We start from the raw sequence: 21,004 nt of genomic DNA, 5'->3' as shown, positions 1-21,004 counted from the left end.
TCGAACTAAGGGAAATGTAGGCTACGTGAGCAGTCTACGTTGTGAAATGGTTTTTGTTCTGTATATCATTATGTACATATGAGGTTGTGTTTTCGTGTATTGCGTAATAAATTATCAGTTCACAAAAAATGGATTAGTATGCTTTTGATGTCCTTGTTCAGAACTCTGTATTTCTCGCCAATTCTTTGTTTGTAAAGAGAATAGGCATTTTGTACAGGCCAGTTGAGGTTGTAACTGCACTTTGGGTTGCTTGTGCATTGCTTGGCTTTTGTCTTCAGAAATGTTTTTAGGATCCATGGAGTAGCTCTCGGAAACTATTTAAATATGACACCAGCCATTATGTCTCAGCGGTATAGGCATAGAACACTGCAAGCCTAACCGGCTTTAGTAGAGTTTTATGACTTGCTCGTATATGACGATTTTCACTCTCCCCAAAGACTGGCTTCAGTCGAGAGAGCCATTAAGCCGGAGAGGAGGCTAGAGACAGTCGTAGAAAGTTACACTACATTTAGACAGAATTTGACGAAGTCATCTTATTTTTTCTTGTGATTGGAATAGCGCAATAACTTCGATGAGTGGGTGAGTCAATTTGTTGTTTTGGGTTTTCGGGACACCACATGTTTAAAACATTCAGGTTTCGAGCGTAAGATTTGATACTGAACATGTAAAAACATTGTAGGCTATTTTTAATACAGGCCTCTTATGAACAGCATGGGTGATTGAGATCGAAAACCAAAAGAAGACGTGGCGTTATGCATTGGCTGCTGTGCGTCTTGAGGCGTTGAGCGGACTGTGGAGTGGTTTAGGTAGTTTCATGTTGTTGGGATCCATTTTCTACCTCTACAACACGACACTGTCTTAATTGGCCCAGTTTAATACATCGAAACGTCAGTCAACTTAATCTGGGATACGTGTAATTTAACTGGATTTGATAATATTGAATAGTATTGGAAGTGTTATTTGTGGTGACATAAATAAAAAAATAGGACCTTTCTTATTTCCTTTACCTGTTGGGAAAGACTTGCTGTCGTGTATATCTCTTATCATATCGTCAGTAATATTTATACAACTTCTATTTGTTATTTGTCATCGTTAAATTAAGCCCCTGGATGCCTGCGTCCTATATTTATCTTGGTAAAAGCTCAGCTATAGGAGGGTTGGACTTGGAATTAGCGTAAAGCTATAAGCATGTTTTCTGTCAGTCGTGACGCGGCGACGTCAGACAAGGCCTCGGTTACGACCACTGCATTGGAAAGGAAGGGGAAGTTGAGTGGGCAACAGCGCCCTCAGTGGCGCGCCGGTGGGCAATAGAGGCGGATGCTTCCGCTGCGCAATATATCCAGCACACAAAAGAGGCGAAGGGCTTTATGGCGATATTTAGATCCGCCAGACAAGCTGTTATCTGTGGGCAAAATAAGTAAATAGCCCCTGCGGTTAACTGGGTCCGTGTTGAAAAACACCCTGATTTAGTTTACAGCCTTAAAGTGCCATTGCCTTCCCTTGTGTCTTTTCTTTTGAAAATGCCTGTCTGTTCTGTGTTTTAGTGCGCATAGCCTTTCCCTATCCACTATCCTCTTTGTTTGTTTCTAATGTCTCTAACACATTTTCATCCATGCATTATCTGATTCTGCACAGTGGTATACGTTCGAGGATGAAATATTATCTGTTCAGTTATAGGTGTGTGGCACAGCCTACTGTTTTTTCATTCAGTAGGAAAATATGCTGGAGTGGATTCTTTAGCAGCAGTGAACCGCCTGTGGCCATGTAGGGTGTTGGCCTAGCTTTCACTTTTATTGTATGGTAATAAATAGAACACGTATTCTGTGTGCAGCTATCTCCATTCTCTAAGGCTATGGCGGGGGCTGGGGGGGTGCAAGGTTCGACACAATGTCTGTAATGTCTGTAAAGTGTTACGCAGGCGTTTCCTCCTAGGCTTCCTACTAGTCCATATAGTATCATATGTTGTGTCCAGACTTGGGGTGCACGTTCAGTAGCTTCTCACCTGCTCTTGAATTACCCCACATGTATTAGTTACCCCACATGTATTAGTTACCCCACATGTATTAGTTACCCCACATGTATTAGTTACCCCACATGTATTAGTTACCCCACATGTATTAGTTACCCCACATGTATTAGTTACCCCACATGTATTAGTTACCCCACATGTATTAGTTACCCCACATGTATTAGTTACCCCACATGTATTAGTTACCCCACATGTATTAGTTACCCCACATGTATTAGTTACCCCACATGTATTAGTTACCCCACATGTATTAGTTACCCCACATGTATTAGTTACCCCACATGTATTAGTTACCCCACATGTATTAGTTACCCCACATGTATTAGTTACCCCACATGTATTAGTTTGTGTTGTGTTGCTTACCCATTCAAAAGATACACCTGAACATCAAATGCATATATAGTGTAGGCTTGACTATAATTTCCAGCGTCCCTGTCTTGGTTTATATTTCGTGTTTCAAGTTTTAATGTCACATGCACAATTACAGTGAAATGCCATTCTTGCAAGCTCTAACCTCAACAATGCAATAATCAATAACAATGTAATGCTAAAAATAACACGAGGTAGACCCAAAAACACACAGGAAATAAAAATAAGAAATGAGAAGTATACGCGAAAGTAAGTCCGCGTACTATGTACAGGGTCAGTCAGTTCCAATGCCATATTTACAATGTGCAGGGATACTGCAGTGGTAGAGGTAGATATGTAGGCAGGCCTATAGGGGTAAGGTGACTAGGCATCAGGATGTATGATGAACAGAGTAGCACCAGCGTATATTATGATTCTATGTCAACGGGTGTGTGTAGAGTCAGTATAAATGTATGTTAGTATTATGTGTGTGTGAACACATGATGGAGTGAGTGTTTGTGTGTGTGTTGGATTGTCAGTGTGCGTGAGTGAGTGTGTAGTATCCTGTGAGTGTGCATAGAGACTTTGCAAAAATAAAATACAAGGGTCAACTCAGATAGTCATTGTGGCCATTTTGCTAGCTATTTAGTTAGCTATTTATTACTCTTATGGTTTGGGGATAGAAGCTGTTCAGGAGCCTGTGTCAGAATTGATGCACCCGTGCGGAAGCCAAGAGGACAGTCTATGGCTTGGGTGGAGATTGAAAATGTGTTAGATTTCTGCTATCAAATTTGATTACAACGTGATCTATGTGTCTGAATGACATAAACAACCCCATTTGTAAACTAGTGCCTATCTATTATCTATTAGTTGCATGTAAATGTCACGACGTAGGCCGATCTTTTTTTGCTCCTTTTTTTGGTCCTTCTGTAGCTCAGTTGGTAGAGCATGGCGCTTGTAACGCCAGGGTAGTGGGTTCGATTCCCGGGACCACCCATACGTAGAATGTATGCACACATGACTGTAAGTCGCTTTGGATAAAAGCGTCTGCTAAATGGCATATATTATTATTATTATTATGGTAGGGAAACTCCTAAACTTCTAAGTGATTTAGTAGTTTACATAATGCTATCTTTGTTATCATTTTCTACTTAATAGTGCATTGTTGTTTTCGTTAGCCACGGCGGATTTCATAATTGTCTCGATAGTGCTGATATTTGTAATAGTGCTAGTGTTTCTTATGATAGTGGTCTCTCATAATAGACTAATAACATTCCTAGTAATAATAGGATAATGTATTTAATAGGATAATGTATTTAAAAAAGAAGCCAGGTATCGATTTACATGCTACTATGTGCACATTATTTTATACGACGAGTTTTCATAATTGTCGTTTATTTGTTTTCGCTGAATGATTTAAATATGCCACAACTAGGCCATGCTTTTATGCTTCACCATTAGGCTATTGAGATACATGAATGAACATGATTGTTTTTTCTTCTTCTTTCGGCTCAATATAAAAGTGGTTTAATTCCTCGGTTCTGTTTAATAACCAGAATACGTTTTTATCTTGTCCATGGATATACGAATATAATATTAGCCTAGGACAATAGCATGATTTTTTTCCAATGTATTTTTTAAAGACATCAGTAAATTAACGAACATATTAGGGTTCTATAGCTGTGAGTAAATGGGCCTACTATGCAAACACAAATACAATTCTATACTAATTTCCATTTTCATGCTCAAAATAATCTTACATTTACTGAAATATATATTTCAGTAGCTGATATTAAACAATATCATCGCCCCTCAACAGGCAGTTAACCCACCGTTCCTAGACCAGTTAACCCACTGTTCCACTGTTCCTAGACCAGTTAACCCACTGTTCCTAGACCAGTTAACCCACTGTTCCTAGACCAGTTAACCCACTGTTCCACTGTTCCTAGACCAGTTAACCCACTGTTCCTAGACCAGTTAACCCACTGTTCCTAGACCAGTTAACCCACTGTTCCTAGACCAGTTAACCCACTGTTCCTAGACCAGTTAACCCACTGTTCCTAGACCAGTTAACCCACTGTTCCTAGGCCGTCATTAAAAATAAGAATTTGTTCCTAACTGACTTGCCTAGTAAAATAAAGGTTAAAAAAAATAAAATACAAAATAGGATGTTGAGAAAATAACAAATGAAATAGTCAGATAGTCAGATATTATTCTCAGCAGGGTTTTTGTCCGATTAGTCTTTAATCTGATACTATATTATTATTGTATAATACCAAACTAATATGTTAATAGGCTATACAAAATAGCACGATATAGCACAACATTATGTGCTTATCTTTAATAGGGGGTGTGCGTAAAACGTTTTTTCTTTGGGAATGTTTGGACATAACTTTCTCTGGTTCGAAGACAATGAAAATATGAAAGGTTGAAACATTTTGACGGAAGATGAAAGAGGTTACATACTAGGATGGAAAGCGTCCCATAGCATTAGTTTTAAGGAATAATATCTACATAATTTACGTTATTTTGCGCCATAGAAACATTTGCTTTTGTTAATCAGCCCCAATATGTAGAAGTTGTTCTGGTTCATTCCAGCCACTGCGTGTTTTGTTGTGAGTATCATTGGTAATGCTTATTACCCTGTAACGTATGTGTAGATATCCCTCGTTAAATGTGTGTTTTACCTCATTTGGGATAATTATTTGGGGGATTTACTGGCCTATGCTAACAGGGACAGATACTTTCAATGGTATTTTTCAATTGTATTTTTCTCAATTGAGTTCAGCCTCTCCCTTGTCACGGGCCAACATTTATATCAGAAATTGCGTACTAATCATATAAAATAATCATAATTTGCTTTTAAAACGAGACGTTGTCACGTTTTAAGACAAGAGACCCGCGAGCATTTAATAGTCAAAGGGATTGATTTATTATTTATTGTTCAGACTTTGTGATCACGTGCGCGCATCACCCAATCGAATGGCAGCCCTGCGTCCGAACTATTAGTAGACTGTAGTTCTTAGTGGTGCCAAGTTGCTACTTGATTTCTTCAGATTTTTATCTTGTGAGAGTGGGGTTTAGTGCGTGTGTATGTGTATGTGTGTGTGGTGTGTGTGTCGCGCTTGTATTTGTAAGTATCAGTGTATGTGTGTGTGGTGTGTGTGGTGTGTGTGTCGCGCTTGTATTTGTAAGTATCAGTGTATGTGTGTGTGGTGTGTGTGGTGTGTGTGTCGCGCTTGTATTTGTAAGTATCAGTGTATGTGTGCGTACATGTGAAAGTCTCTTTTGCCATGTCGACATCTGGAACGTTGACTAGCTACTACGTCGACTCCCTCATCTTGCCTGAGAGTGAGGCGCTCTCCGCGCCTAGATACTCCTCCGGCCCGGGGGGGCTCCAGCACGCGAGGCAGCCCACATCGATCACCGATCACACTGAGCTTGGGCCCTGCACCTTCCCGACGAAAGCCCCGGTCTTCAGCCCGTCCTGGGGCCATGTACCGACCCAGTTTCCAGCCGCCGTGTCGTCGGTGTACCACCACCCTTACGGGAATCACCTAAGCCCGGCTCCAGGCGACCTGGAGGGTCGCTACATGCAGTCCTGGCTGCTGGAGCCCATGTCAGGGTCCTTGCCTTTAACTGGATTACCAACGAGTCACCACTACGGGATCAAATCCGAGAGCCTGGATGCGGGAGCGGACAGCGTGCTGCCTGGATCCCACACGGCGCTGCTCCTGTCCGATTTCGCCGAAGGAACGGCGGCGACTGCATCCCCGGTGGACAAGGACACACTACCAGGCCAGCCCGGGGACCTGAACGAGGAGAAACCGGCCCTTGATCCAAGTAAGTGCTGCTTCATCCTTTGACATTTGGCCATGCTATGTTCTGTAAAGCTGTAGGGATGCAGAAAGAAATGTGTGAGTAGTAGAGGAGGCGCGTGTTTGAAAATATGCCATTCAAGGCGCGCCATTCATTTATAGCGACTTGATAATAGGATAGCGTTCTCTCACTCATTTCCGTGTTCTAATAATATGGGTTTCAGATTTTAAACAGGAGCAAGAGCCAGGAATGGGAGTGCATTGCTACTTTGGAACGCATTTATATTTTTATATTCAGAAATAATATCCAGAGCTTTTGTTGTCAGCCTCGTCCCTTGTGGGTCATATGTTTTTAGGACATTTTGCCCAGCGGCACCGGGCTCACACCAGTCTCGTCTCGCACTCCTTCTCTCCAGATAACCCGGTATCCAACTGGCTCCACGCTAGCGCCACGAGAAAAAAGCGCTGTCCATACACCAAGCACCAGATCCTCGAGCTGGAGAAAGAGTTCCTCTTTAACACGTACCTCACGCGGGACCGTAGGTTCGAGGTCGCGAGGCAGCTCAACCTTACGGAGAGACAAGTCAAAATCTGGTTTCAGAACCGCAGAATGAAGATGAAGAAATGTAATAAAGATGGTGGACCGAAAGATGATTTCTAGGTATGATTGATTGAATGAGAACGTAAAAACATATCCGAAATAAGAGGGGTATCTGTGAAAAGGCTCTTTCTCTGCTGGACTGCATTTTTATAGTCGTTGTTTCATTGTTTTATCCCTAACAGAAGCTGTTATGTGTCTTGTAAAAAGCATGTCCGGCTCTACTCGTAGTTTTGATGCAACTAACTACCTTTATATTGCACAATTTAGCAGTGCGCATTCTTTTTTGTTATTGTTATTAGGATGTTAATGAATGAATTAAAGCCTCGGCTGTGAGGGCATATGTGCAAGGCATGTACTCTATTGATAGGCCTGTTCTCTGTGCTCGTTTGTGTGTGGATGTGAGTAGCTATGTGTGTGTTCTCCGGTTTGTAGATATAGGCCTATGTGTATTTCAGGTTAAACTGAATTTAGTTTCAAATGTTTTTGTTGTTGTCGTTATTTCAACTATTGGTCGATTTGAGTTGGAGGGATAGGCTAACGTAATGGTGTCATTTTGAAGCGGGTGCATGACCATCAAAAAGCCTCTTTAAAATGCATATTGGCCTGTTGATAATGTTACTAGAAGCTACATACAATGATATTGTCTCTCAACTACCTATAATTGCAAGAACCTCATTTCATTTTAACAGGACTTTTCGTTGTGAAGAGACAGAATGCTTGTATAGATTGTAAACTACGTCTGAATTTCAGGGAGTAACATTTGAGAGGACATATTTGTTAGAAAGGAGAGAGACTAAATAAACAGAAACACTGTATGCTACCTAATGAATACCTCATGGTCTGGGGACTTTCAGATTTTTGGTTCTCAAATGTAATTTGTACTATTTATTGAATAAAACAAATTATATCTGCGAATGCAGCCACGTTGAATTATTATAATTTCTTGTGCATGTCACTGTTCACTCTAAGATTTAATTCAAAATTAATGTGATGCTCTAAAAGATGCTCAAATTCTTAAAGCTATTGACACTCAGATGTATTATAGTTTACCAAATGTAATGTGTATAGGACTATTCTAACATTAGTTTGCCCATATATTTTCTCTCAAACAAAATATTGGAATAATACTAGCAAAAACACTATTAGAAAATGTTAGAACACTGTTAGAAAATAATACAAATTACCCATTTATTTCATTTTCCGTGAGGGAATTCGATATTTTGAACGCGCATTTTGTTATTCTTCCCTCAAGCTCGCACGCAACACGTGTGTGTGGGTGGGTGGGGGTGTTCAAACAGTCTGTAGTCCGGGAAAACAGGCGGGCCCGGCGGATCGCTGCACGCTTGCTGCTCCGCTCCGCGCGCCTTGGCAGAGGAGGTTGTTAGCTGTATACAGCCATAAAAGACAATTACCACTATAACCGTTTATGGGGTGCAAAGCGCTGCAGGGCGAGAGGACGCAACACAAGAAAGATGTCGAAAGCTTTGACAGCTGATGCCTAAAATAATGTAGTATATGTATTCTTCAGCTATGATCTGACACCACCGCTCAGTTTAGACCCGGTGCTTCTGGACACATAATGGTCGCTATGTTTTGAAACCGTCAACATGAGCAGGGCGGTCGACGTGTTCAGCGTTCAAATATTTACTATTTAAAATGTAGCTTTGGCGTTATTCAGATTACAATATATTTGATCTGAGCTTCTATTTAACATTTGTATCAAGAATGAGTTAGGTCTATCGATGTGGGCCTGCTTCCACCAAAAACCTTTGGATTATAAATCTAGAGAAGTTCCCTCAAATCTGCTCTGTGGCCTAGCAAACAATTTATATCGACAAAGAGTAGCCAATAAAAATGGAAATGATAGATAGGCCTACTTGTGAAATAGGCTACAACTGGACCTTGGGACTGTCTAGCCACATCCTCACAGAACCGCTCTTGTTTTATCAGACAACATCGTTCACATCAGACACGCACATATATTTTAACGAATATATTAGCTTTAGTAAATAAAAACAAGGAAATTGCAGTTGTATGGAGACATATAGTGGTGTTGTGACGCGCTAGGCCTCGAGGACGCAGATGGACCCCAAACTTCAAAGGCTCAGCCAGAGACATAGCAATAAAACGCCTGGTCTGCTATACTGTCTGGCATTCCACTTTTAATGGGTTTATGGCCGTCCAGACACAATTAGACCGTTTCCAGAACTCGGCACCCATTTGTTTTTTCTCTTTTCTGTGGGACTGCAGCATGGACAAAAGGCCTAGCGGAAATGATCAGCTTTATTGGCCTCTCCCCCGAATGTTGCTCGCCGGACTCATGGTCATCTCGAGCGACCCTTTGTTTGTACCTGGCCTGGGAAAGTTCTCTCTCAGTTTCTCTGGTAGTAGCTAGTGTTCTGTTCACGCGCTGAAAAAACAAAAAGGGCAATAAAACAACAGCATTATATGAGTCAAGACCTAATCTCAGTATAGATGAGACCAACATGAACATTTTAGATATACTACTCTCGATTGTCATCATCGGACCTCCAACATCTATATTCCATGTGGAAATAGAACTGCAGGCAATGAGAGCCACATACATTAATCGCATTCCTATTATGTGATTTATTTATGGATAATGGGGAATGGGTGTGATTCCAGTTCTCAGGGCACTGCACCTTTTCCACACTGCAACTACGTGTAGTGACCAGAGGATGGCGCTGATGTTCCATAACAAGGCTCAAAATGGCCTCGTTTAAACACTTACCCTTTCTGATTATTTTCGGATGAACATATTTTGACATGTTTTGGCCTATTGGTGGATTTTCGTTTTATAACATTGTAATTCTAATTGATGCTTGCTATTATAGTCTTTATAATGATGTTAGCTCTTGTAGACGTTGACACATCCGCGGCAGTATTTAATATTTAATAATAATATACATAAAACATTTAAAATAGTACGCCTTAGTCTAGTCAAAAAAATGTTTGTACGTGTAGGCCTATCTTTTACTTGACGCTACAGAAAAACCTGAAACGTAGTTGTTCCGCGTGTCAAATGAAAGAAATCAGGCTTTTAGAAGGCCTAACTATTATAGTTCAAATGTGTTTATTTCCATCTTTAGTTTAGGCCTATAGGAATAGTAAACATAAGTAGTGCTTTCTCAACAAATGGTTTGTACATATGTTTCGTAAAGTAATTGGAAAATAATTTGCCCTTTTCAAATAGGCTTATCTTTCATACTCTACATTTGCAATAGCCCTACATAAAATTCAATTTGCTTTAGGCTAATCAATTTTGGAATATTATGATATGGCGTACTAAAATATCATATGTTTGGTGGTATTTAGATGAGCCTAAATCGGTTAGCTATATGCTCAGTAACTCCACATATAAAATGTAGTTGTTTTTTGTCCCTTCTGTTTTTTTTCCAGATAACATTGTGGAATGCGGAAGAATTTACATAAACGTTACCAAATTAGGCCACGGCCTTGCATATAAATATGTATAGCTATCCCTCGTTAAATGTGTGTTTTACATAATTTGGGAGGATTATTTTTGGGATTTACTGACCTATCCAGATACATTCAATGGTCTTTTTCAATGGTATTTTTTTCAATATATATATATATTGAAAAATATATATATATATAAATCTGATTATTTCAACCTCCAAGAAAGCTAAAATAATACAAAAGTAGTAGACGTTTAAATGTAGCTCTGCAAATAACGTTGTTAGTTTTAAATATTCAAATGGACTTATTTAATTTTTATGTTTTCAGTTAATACTTTGTTACTTTGTTTAATCTAGCATTAGGTTACCACTCAAAATAATTCTCAAATATTTCTCTTAGGCCTATACTTACTTGCAACAATTACTTTTATATTATCTTATTTGAGACGCAACAATGGTAACTGAAAATATTTACAATCACCACAATATCAAAGAAACTATTGTAAAATGTTTCAACTTTGAATTGATCAGTCCTTTGTAGCCTATAATACAATTACCATGTTTTGATGTTTGTTGTGTCACATAGTTCAGTTTTACCCATATGGAGAAATATATTTATATGAATTGAACAAAACCTTTTGAATGAGTACACAATGCAGTTTTATACTCTTACTTGGGTATAAATGACAGATGTTATGAGGTGGTGAAAACGATTGTATTAGGGAGGTATTATGGTGTATTATGGTGTAGTATGGTGTAGTATGGTGTAGTATGGTGTAGTATGGTGTAGTATGGTGTGTTATGAAAGGCTAAATGCCACAGTATACGTTTATTTTATTTTGATGACATTGTATTTTGTGTCATTTCATATGTATAGGCTTCCCACAGTGTTTATGACAGGGTGTGTGCCCAAAGGAAGAGAAGGTGTGTGTGTGTGTGTGTGTGTGTGTGTGTGTGTGTGTGTGTGTGTGTGTGTGTGTGTGTGTGTGTGTGTGTGTGTGTGTGTGTGTGTGTGTGTGTGTGTGTGTGTGTGTGTGTGTGTGTGTGTGTGTGTGTGTGTGTGTGTGTGTGTGTGTGTGTAATCCTGGGAAAATCCATGGTAACAGAGTGATGCTGAGACTCAGATTGTCCACTTTAAAATGTCTAACAAAAAACGATGATTGCAAAGTTAAATAAATCATACAACTCTATGCACAGTTGGTACTTTTACAAATTTCCACGGTTTTTGTTTGACATATATTTTTAAGTGAAAATTCGGAGTCTCTGTTACAATGGAATGGCCCTCCTACTCTGCAGTCTGTGCATTATAATGAAATCTCTGGCCCCACCGGTGATTGGCTACATCGGTCACAGGGGTGGATCACGTGGGTGAGTTCTTTGGTCCTGGGGAAAATGGGGTTTGGTGTAAATCCAGGGTGTATTGCTGTCATATATCACACTACCTCGTAAAAACGACACTGAAGATTCTGGCCCAACAAATCACAGAGAAAAAAATATGAGTTCTTATTATGTGGATGGTCTTTTTAACAAATATACGGCGAGCGGTTCTTTCTTCCCAAACGCAGACCGGGGTTCGTGCACTCTTGTACCCGATGGAGAAGGACCCGCATCTGCTCACAACGCCGCAGCCCCTGCCTTCCCACCGTCCCTGTCCGGACTTTACAACGTGAACAATGCAATCTACCAGAGCCACCCGATGTTTAGCCCTGGTTATGGCCAGGGGCCGGACATTCGCAGTCTGCACTGCAGCTCCTTCGACCAGAGTCATCTGTTCGGGGACAGCTGTGTCCAGCCGGGGCCCCTCACCTCGCCAGAGGACAAACACTACCGAATGTACCCCTGGATGAAAACATCAGGTACTGTCTAAGATGAGTCCTTCCTTCCCAACCGGCTCCTGCAGAGCTCTGCTGTAATGTCAATGAATCTACAAAACCTTGGGATACTTACCGTGGTCTTAATGGCGCAATTAATTACTTGAAGCCATTGGTATTTCATGGAAATTATTGTTCAACTTTTATTGCGCAAGTAATGAGTTCTGTGGCCATAAACGTATTATCCCTTCGCTTCTGCAATGCTTTTTGACTCTGCTTTCTTACTGCTTCTACTCCCCTTTGTGACAATAAAATACCAGACTATGTAACGACAAAATAAAGGAAACACCAAGATAAAGTGTCTTAAAAGGGATTTGGGCCACCACGAGCCAGAACAGCTTTAATGCTCCTTGGCATAGATTCTACAAGTGTCTGGAACACCATTCTAACACCAGAAATTCCACCATTTGGTGTTTTATTGATGGTTGTGGAGAATGCTGTCTCAGCCACGCTCCAGAATCTCCCTTAAGTGTTTAATTGGGTTGAGATCTGGTGAATGAGTGGGCCATCGCATATGATTTACATCATGATTTACATCATTTAAAAACTCGTGCCCTGTGGATGGGGGCATTGTCATCCTATGGGGGCATAGCCATGGTAGCCAAAATAGTGGCCTACCCAAAATTTTTATATATGACCCTAAGCACGATGGGGTGTTAATTACTTAGTTAACTCAGGAACCCAACCTGTGTGGAAGCACCTGCTTTCAGTATACTTTATATCCCTCATTTACTCAAGTGTTTCCATTATTTTGGCAGTTACCTGTATATAGTGTAAATCAGTGACCGTGCGCTCTGCAGTTCAACCTTTTGAATGGGATAGGGATAGCAGATGTGATTATCCTCATCAGTTTCAGAAACCTTTTTGTAGACATGGATATAATCTATATTAATGGTGGTTGTAAATAATATCAATGGTTGGAGCAGTGGTTGCCTATTAATAGTATAGTTTCTGGCTAGTAGGGAATTGGTAGGCAAGCCAGTGTTTAATAAAGATATACTCTACCAATGAAACTAGCAGTAGCAATTGCTTATGGCTATGTGGGTATGACCTAGAAGTGGTGGACAAGCACATGCTTCTAATTGGAGAGGCATGCAGTGCATTAGCTATAGGCGACAGGCTAGAATCCCAGCTGGAATATTTAGAATGGAAGGAAGTCTTTAAAACATTTAAAAAAAAGTTTATTGAATTGTATATAGGCTACATGAGGCAAAACATAATTTACTGTCCTAAAACATTTTGAGAAAGAAATCTTAGTAAAAATGTCACAGGCAAAAAATGTTTTTATTTATTAATTGATGAACTTCTATAGAAATAATACATGAATGCAAAATCACATATGTCATTATCAATATCATGATATTATCAGAGTTATTACATATGTCATTATCAATATCATGATATTATCAGAGTTATTACATATGTCATTATCAATATCATGATATTATCAGAGTTATTACATATGTCATTATCAATATCATGATATTATCAGAGTTATTACATATGTCATTATCAATATCATGATATTATCAGAGTTATTACATATGTCATTATCAATATCATGATATTATCAGAGTTATTACATATGTCATTATCAATATCATGATATTATCAGAGTTATTACATATGTCATTATCAATATCATGATATTATCAGAGTTATTACATATGTCATTATCAATATCATGATATTATCAGAGTTATTACATATGTCATTATCAATATCATGATATTATCAGAGTTATTACATATGTCATTATCAATATCATGATATTATCAGAGTTATTACATATGTCATTATCAATATCATGATATTATCAGAGTTATTACATATGTCATTATCAATATCATGATATTATCAGAGTTATTACATATGTCATTATCAATATCATGATATTATCAGAGTTATTACATATGTCATTATCAATATCATGATATTATCAGAGTTATTACATATGTCATTATCAATATCATGATATTATCAGAGTTATTACATATGTCATTATCAATATCATGATATTATCAGAGTTATTACATATGTCATTATCAATATCATGATATTATCAGAGTTATTACATATGTCATTATCAATATCATGATATTATCAGAGTTATTACATATGTCATTATCAATATCATGATATTATCAGAGTTATTACATATGTCATTATCAATATCATGATATTATCAGAGTTATTACATATGTCATTATCAATATCATGATATTATCAGAGTTATTACATATGTCATTATCAATATCATGATATTATCAGAGTTATTACATATGTCATTATCAATATCATGATATTATCAGAGTTATTACATATGTCATTATCAATATCATGATATTATCAGAGTTATTACATATGTCATTATCAATATCATGATATTATCAGAGTTATTACATATGTCATTATCAATATCATGATATTATCAGAGTTATTACATATGTCATTATCAATATCATGATATTATCAGAGTTATTACATATGTCATTATCAATATCATGATATTATCAGAGTTATTACATATGTCATTATCAATATCATGATATTATCAGAGTTATTACATATGTCATTATCAATATCATGATATTATCAGAGTTATTACATATGTCATTATCAATATCATGATATTATCAGAGTTATTACATATGTCATTATCAATATCATGATATTATCAGAGTTATTACATATGTCATTATCAATATCATGATATTATCAGAGTTATTACATATGTCATTATCAATATCATGATATTATCAGAGTTATTACATATGTCATTATCAATATCATGATATTATCAGAGTTATTACATATGTCATTATCATAATATCATGATATTATCAGAGTTATTACATATGTCATTATCAATATCATGATATTATCAGAGTTATTACATATGTCATTATCAATATCATGATATTATCAGAGTTATTACATATGTCATTATCAATATCATGATATTATCAGAGTTATTACATATGTCATTATCAATATCATGATATTATCAGAGTTATTACATATGTCATTATCAATATCATGATATTATCAGAGTTATTACATATGTCATTATCAATATCATATTATCAGAGTTATTACATATGATTATTATCATGATATTATCAGAGTTATTACATATGTCATTATCAATATCATGATATTATCAGAGTTATTACATATGTCATTATCAATATCATGATATTATCAGAGTTATTACATATGTCATTATCAATATCATGATATTATCAGAGTTATTACATATGTCATTATCAATATCATGATATTATCAGAGTTATTACATATGTCATTATCAATATCATGATATTATCAGAGTTATTACATATGTCATTATCAATATCATGATATTATCAGAGTTATTACATATGTCATTATCAATATCATGATATTATCAGAGTTATTACATATGTCATTATCAATATCATGATATTATCAGAGTTATTACATATGTCATTATCAATATCATGATATTATCAGAGTTATTACATATGTCATTATCAATATCATGATATTATCAGAGTTATTACATATGTCATTATCAATATCATGATATTATCAGAGTTATTACATATGTCATTATCAATATCATGATATTATCAGAGTTATTACATATGTCATTATCAATATCATGATATTATCAGAGTTATTACATATGTCATTATCAATATCATGATATTATCAGAGTTATTACATATGTCATTATCAATATCATGATATTATCAGAGTTATTACATATGTCATTATCAATATCATGATATTATCAGAGTTATTACATATGTCATGCTTGTGTAGAACATGGTTTTAGTATTTTAGTATTTTAATTTTTGGACCTAGCAGATTGAAACCCTTTTCTCTTGTAGATCCAAACCGAAAGCGTGGACGTCAGACCTACTCCCGGTACCAGACACTGGAGATGGAGAAAGAATTCCACTTCAACCGGTACCTGACCCGTCGGAGGCGCATAGAGATAGCACAAGTGCTCTGCCTGACCGAGCGCCAAATCAAAATCTGGTTCCAGAACCGGAGGATGAAATGGAAGAAAGATCACAAGGACGAGTCCTCAAGCTCGACCCCCGGTGCCACCAGCGAGGACGTAAACGAGGATGATGACAGTGATCCGGTAACCGACGGACAGTCCAAGTCCGAGGACGCCGAGGACGGAGATTCCCAGTCCACCCGTGTGGCGTCAGAAAACCCTGCAAGAGGAGATGGAGACAAGGAGGCGATTAGAAACACTCCATAAATGTTCATATTGGTCACTAAGGAAATGTTCTAGATGCAGACTGTCACAGAATCGATACACTGTTCGATCAGAGCTTAGAAGCCTGATTGAGGAAACGACTTGCAGGGCTGAAATTGAGACGCACTAATTTAATATATACAAGCTAGTGAAAACACTGGCTATAGTTATAAAAATGAATATAGCTCAAGGAAGATGAAAGGGAACGGATACTACCTATTTACTCTACGCTATTACTATGAAAACTCAATTTGATCTTTGAATGTAGAACAAGTCTACTGTAAATGTTATACAATATTTAATGTTAATCGTTGGGAAATATTAGATATTTTACTACTGAAATAACATTCCTGAACAGATAACTACCTAAGGCGACAGTTGCGTTCATGCTAAGAATTTACCTCCAGTTTCAATTGACTTCGAGGAACCTTTTTCGCACTCTTTTTTTGTCTCTATTTCAAAGCGAAATAAATGCAAATGTTGAATCATCTGGTGAATATGGCTTTAACGTTTAACTGTAGCTTATTAACGTTGCATTGCGCTGCTGTCTGTTATCACGTCTAATGTTGTGAGAGCTTGTCTTTTGGGGTCGAGATTTGTAGAGATTTGAATAGATATGTGCATGATTTCCAAACAGCAATCAAAAAAATGAATTGTCCAATTTGTATACCCTACCTCAGATTTGACGTCAGAGACTAAACCTATAGCCTACTACTGTCTCACTGAATTTCAACACTGCCTAAGAAGGACTTATAAACACTGTATTGTAACGTCGTGTTGCTATTGGATTTTCATCTCCTTTTTTGCTTTCAATTATTCTAACTAGCTACAGCCTAGGGTCAATATCATTGTTATGGACGTGAGTGTGTCTGCTTGCACGTGTAAGTCTGTAAGTTAGGGAATTTGTGTGTTTGTTTTATTTGAATCTAGGCTATAGAAGAGAAGCGCTCCAGTGTTCAGAAATGAGCATTTGTTTTGCAATGTGACTGGTGTAAATCGACTGCATTCGACACTCACCGCTTTCCCTCTGCGGTATTCACATTGTGACATTATGTAAGATGCAATAGTAATCGAATAAAAACAAGACCATTCGGTTTGAAAAATAGCTTCGTAACGAATTTCCTGTAAGCCAACCATACATTGATGAAATCTTTAGCCAAAACGTTATGAAATTCAACTTACGTGCCAAAATCGATGGTACTACCTACCCTACATTAGGCATGAGTGACCTTTTCACGTTCATTTAGTTATTCTAACATTTTGACATTTAAACCATTTGTTTTTATATGACAATAAATACTGAGCCTACAAATACGCTATTACATAAGAACACGGTGGCCAATTTTAACATAGTCTATTTAGCACGGAAAGTAGATTTAACCAATGCAACATTTGCTTAATAAAGAGACTAAAGAATGTTCACTATGAGGACACAGACTGTACAGGCTGTGTGTGTGTGTGTAGCCTACTGTGAAGGGGAATTACTGCATTCCCCCTCCTTTCGGTAAAATGGCGCCCAAGTTCTGACCTGCCCCGTCCTCTCCCTCTCTGTTTCTTCCCCTCTCTCCTCCTGTCGCTCTCTCACTGGGTCATAAATCCCTTGTTGTTTATGAAAATTTACAACATTGCAATGCAACTTTACGAGGCTCCTCGGCTCCCCATTGGTCACCGCTGGTCACATGGCATGGAGCCGTGAACATGAACTTTTTATACATAATTTCCTTTTCCAGAATAGAACCGCACTCATTTAAAAGCCTGTGTCTGCCATCCAACCCTTTCTGTAATGTAAAAACATTCGCTCTTCCATTTCTTTTCGTCGTGGGTAACGCTGTTTTGCTTTTTAGTTGTTGTTTATTTAACACGCAGTGCAAGGAGCAGTTCCCTTCTCATGGAACCGGACGGTTTGGATTCATTACCCGGGTCCTCGTGACGGTTTGGCACATTGGACGGGTTGAGTGCGTCGTTGCCTGATCCCGGGAGCGTTTGGATTCGTCCAGGATCCAGCTGTCAGAACAGGGGATCTGGTCGCTTTGCGCCAGCGGCACTTGTCCGTCCTCTCCCTGTGACATCACCACACACCATGAGACCCGAACACCTCACATACGGTAAGAATACTACTTGCTTATCGTGATTGGATATGATTTTGTAATCATGCAAAATCATAATAGAGTGAGCATTCAAGTAAAAACAACTTTCTATGCTTGTTTAGTTTTAAATAGCGATGGCTTTCAGAAGAGTGGTTGGAATATTGTATTGTAGGGTTAAACGGGTTATGTCCGAAAATGTCATTTGATAATAACAATATGATAATTATTTGCATTAATATCAATGCTATGGTTCGTTGATTGTGGTCTCTGGGCTTGACCTATCTAAATATGTTATTCAGTACTAATGTAGGCAAATGCTTTTTCATTATCAGGATTTGAATAATTTATTGGCGATGCATGCTATTTGTGTTTATTTGTTGCTATTCAAATGGGATGGTCTTTCACCAGCTCCGAATTGGAACTGTGGCCAATAGGCCTAGTCATTGTCGCCCTCTTGTGGGAGAAGTGTGGTGGTGTTTTGGCCACAGCGTTCTATCCATTTTCTCTCATTTACATTCTATGTGTTAATTGAGCCAACACAGAACTTCCCTTTGTCTTTTTATTCGTGCTATTCGTTAAACCATAAAACGGGGTTGTACTTTGCTGTTTGTATCATGATAGCATGGTTTCGGCAGATGTTGCAGTTGTTTTGATTTGAGGAAATTATAGATTAGCTTAATCTAGAGTATTCTTGCTCCAATTTTCCTCTCCTCCATGATGTAACATCAGAACCACATCATCGAAAGGACCTTTTATCAATGACCCATTAATCTCGATGATGTTCACGCTTATAATATTTAGAAACGATATGGCTACAAAAAAAATATGCTAGTAATGCTATTTTGCTGGTAATATGCAATTCATTTTCATACGAGTTTTAAATCCTCTACATTGGCACTGCATAAGGCCCAATATAGCTGGACTGTATTGTTCTGAATAGTAGCTCAACGTTTTGTTATTAAACTATATGATAGGTGAGCTAATACTACATATATTGTGTCTGTGTAAATTCAGACTAGATATAGAAAATGGCAAGGTGTAGGGTTATGCAAATAACCTGCAGAATGGTCAAACATCAAGACCTGATGACGAGATAACACCGAAGGAAATAAATGCAATCATTATGAGCACAGGCAGAAAGAAAATACACTCCCCTGATTGTGACAACAGATGGTCAAGTGTTCTTTACATAAGATCACTGGACATCACAGAGAGCCAGAACGTCACAATAGACACCATTCATATAACAATAGATTGTCACCTCCAAATGATGTCATAGAATAGAGCCTGTGAGACCGAAACGTCACAATTGATATGGCAAGATTATTACCTCAAAATATGACACAAATTAGACACCGAGAGACCGAAATGTCACAATAGGCATCAATACCATGGAAAAAGTACCAGACAATAGCCTATTGTTGTGATGCATTTTATTACTGTATGCGTGCGTGTCAGATTGCATAGTTTTCTTCGACGAGTTGCGTTTTAGAATTGAATCCGTTATGGTTCACCTCTTAAATGTGTCTTTAGAGTTCCGTTTACCTTAGTGGCTCCAATTCAATATCCTCCTCGATATTTACAGTGGTAATGAAACTAGTCGAGAAAACATTTCATATATTCAGATTAAGAGTGTTTAATAGTCACATGTACAGTGTTCCAGGTGTGATTGCAGGGTACAGTGAAACCCTTAGGCTCCGAGCTCCAAACATTAGAATATAGCCGTGCTGCTACTCCCCTACACTATACAAAATCTAAGGTATCTGAAATGCTGCTTGAACAGTTTTGTCTGTTACGCACGTAATACATCCTATCTAGCTAATGAAATTTATGAGCAAATAAAACTGATGCATCGTGACATTTTACTCACTCATCAAGGAAGCTGCATTTCAAATTGTTAGCATTTCACCATCTGGAGAGCACGCGCCCCTCCCTGCTCTGTGCGCCACAAGCACGCACACAGAGTCCCTAATCCTGATTATTTTCTCTCTCTTTTTTTCTTTTTTTTGACGTTTCTAGCAGATGCAGACACTTGAGTAGAACGCAACTAGTTCGGTCGTTTTTTTTACTCTCGCACTTCCTGATTTGCCCCCTTTCCCTGGGTGGGATAATTTCTTGGGAACTTTGTTTCTATTGGCCATTGATGAATCAGATGTTAGCTCTTAGACTCCCTAACAACCTCTTTAAAGCCACATTCACAAACACTACTGGACATTCTAAAGCACAGAACCTATCCTTGCTCCTTTCAACATCCGGAGCATGCTTGTTTGCGCTCTCAAACTATCCCTGAAATGTAAGACCCAGGCTCGCATACAGGGCTCCTTTAGACACCGCTGTACACATCTGGTCCTGAGTGCAGCTTGTTCCTCGGCTACTGCAGTGCCTGAAGGGCCCTATTACTGCTGTGAGTCTGCATCCTTCGTACAGGGTACTTATCCCTCACGCAGTTAGTGCCGACGCTCTAAACTGACTGTGTGGGGACTATAGGACCCAGAGGTCCAATGGATTTTGGATAACTAGGGCCTTCGTTGCCAAAACGAGACTACTGTAAA

The 21,004-nt window shown here is 38.1% G+C and overlaps 3 protein-coding genes across 5 annotated transcripts in view; all 3 read left to right on the top strand.

Annotated features, from left to right (window-relative positions):
* The first annotated feature begins 442 nt into the window (after positions 1-442).
* LOC124012955 (homeobox protein Hox-A9-like) lies at positions 443-7,715 on the top strand. 2 transcript variants are annotated; one of them, XM_046327052.1, is made up of 3 exons: positions 443-579; positions 5,697-6,220; positions 6,612-7,715. In XM_046327052.1, the coding sequence occupies exons 1-3, from the start codon at positions 572-574 to the stop codon at positions 6,854-6,856; spliced, it is 777 nt and encodes a 258-aa protein (XP_046183008.1). In that variant the 5' UTR covers positions 443-571; the 3' UTR covers positions 6,857-7,715. The 2 variants fall into 2 exon arrangements, with proteins under 2 accessions (XP_046183008.1, XP_046183007.1); XM_046327051.1 differs by lacking the exon at positions 443-579 and having other exon boundaries at positions 4,427-6,220.
* LOC124012943 (homeobox protein Hox-A3a-like) overlaps positions 455-21,004 on the top strand; it is a 53,905-nt gene continuing 33,355 nt past the window's right edge. The window contains exon 1 of one of the 2 annotated variants that reach the window (XM_046327028.1): positions 455-579. The gene's annotated coding sequence lies outside the window, so the exon portion shown is untranslated. Of the gene's footprint in view, positions 580-18,332; positions 18,471-21,004 lie in introns of those variants that run through there. The other variant, XM_046327027.1, reaches the window with a different exon arrangement.
* On the top strand, positions 7,927-16,368 carry LOC124012958 (homeobox protein Hox-A7-like). Its single transcript, XM_046327055.1, has 2 exons — positions 7,927-12,092; positions 15,986-16,368. Exons 1-2 carry the CDS (start codon positions 11,732-11,734, stop codon positions 16,366-16,368), a joined length of 744 nt encoding a protein of 247 aa, XP_046183011.1. The 5' UTR covers positions 7,927-11,731.

Source organism: Oncorhynchus gorbuscha, linkage group LG24, assembly GCF_021184085.1.
Source record: "Oncorhynchus gorbuscha isolate QuinsamMale2020 ecotype Even-year linkage group LG24, OgorEven_v1.0, whole genome shotgun sequence".
NCBI classification, from domain to species: Eukaryota; Metazoa; Chordata; class Actinopteri; order Salmoniformes; family Salmonidae; genus Oncorhynchus; species Oncorhynchus gorbuscha.
This window is presented reverse-complemented; position numbering and strand designations above follow the sequence as displayed.

Coding starts and splice junctions, on each gene's coding strand:
- LOC124012955 (XM_046327051.1), top strand. CDS start 5,671: ATGTCGACATCTGGAACGTTGACTAGCTACTACGTCGACTCCCTCATC. Junction 6,221..6,611: donor GAAACCGGCCCTTGATCCAA/GTAAGTGCTGCT, acceptor CCTTCTCTCCAG/ATAACCCGGTATCCAACTGG.
- LOC124012958 (XM_046327055.1), top strand. CDS start 11,732: ATGAGTTCTTATTATGTGGATGGTCTTTTTAACAAATATACGGCGAGC. Junction 12,093..15,985: donor CCCCTGGATGAAAACATCAG/GTACTGTCTAAG, acceptor TTTCTCTTGTAG/ATCCAAACCGAAAGCGTGGA.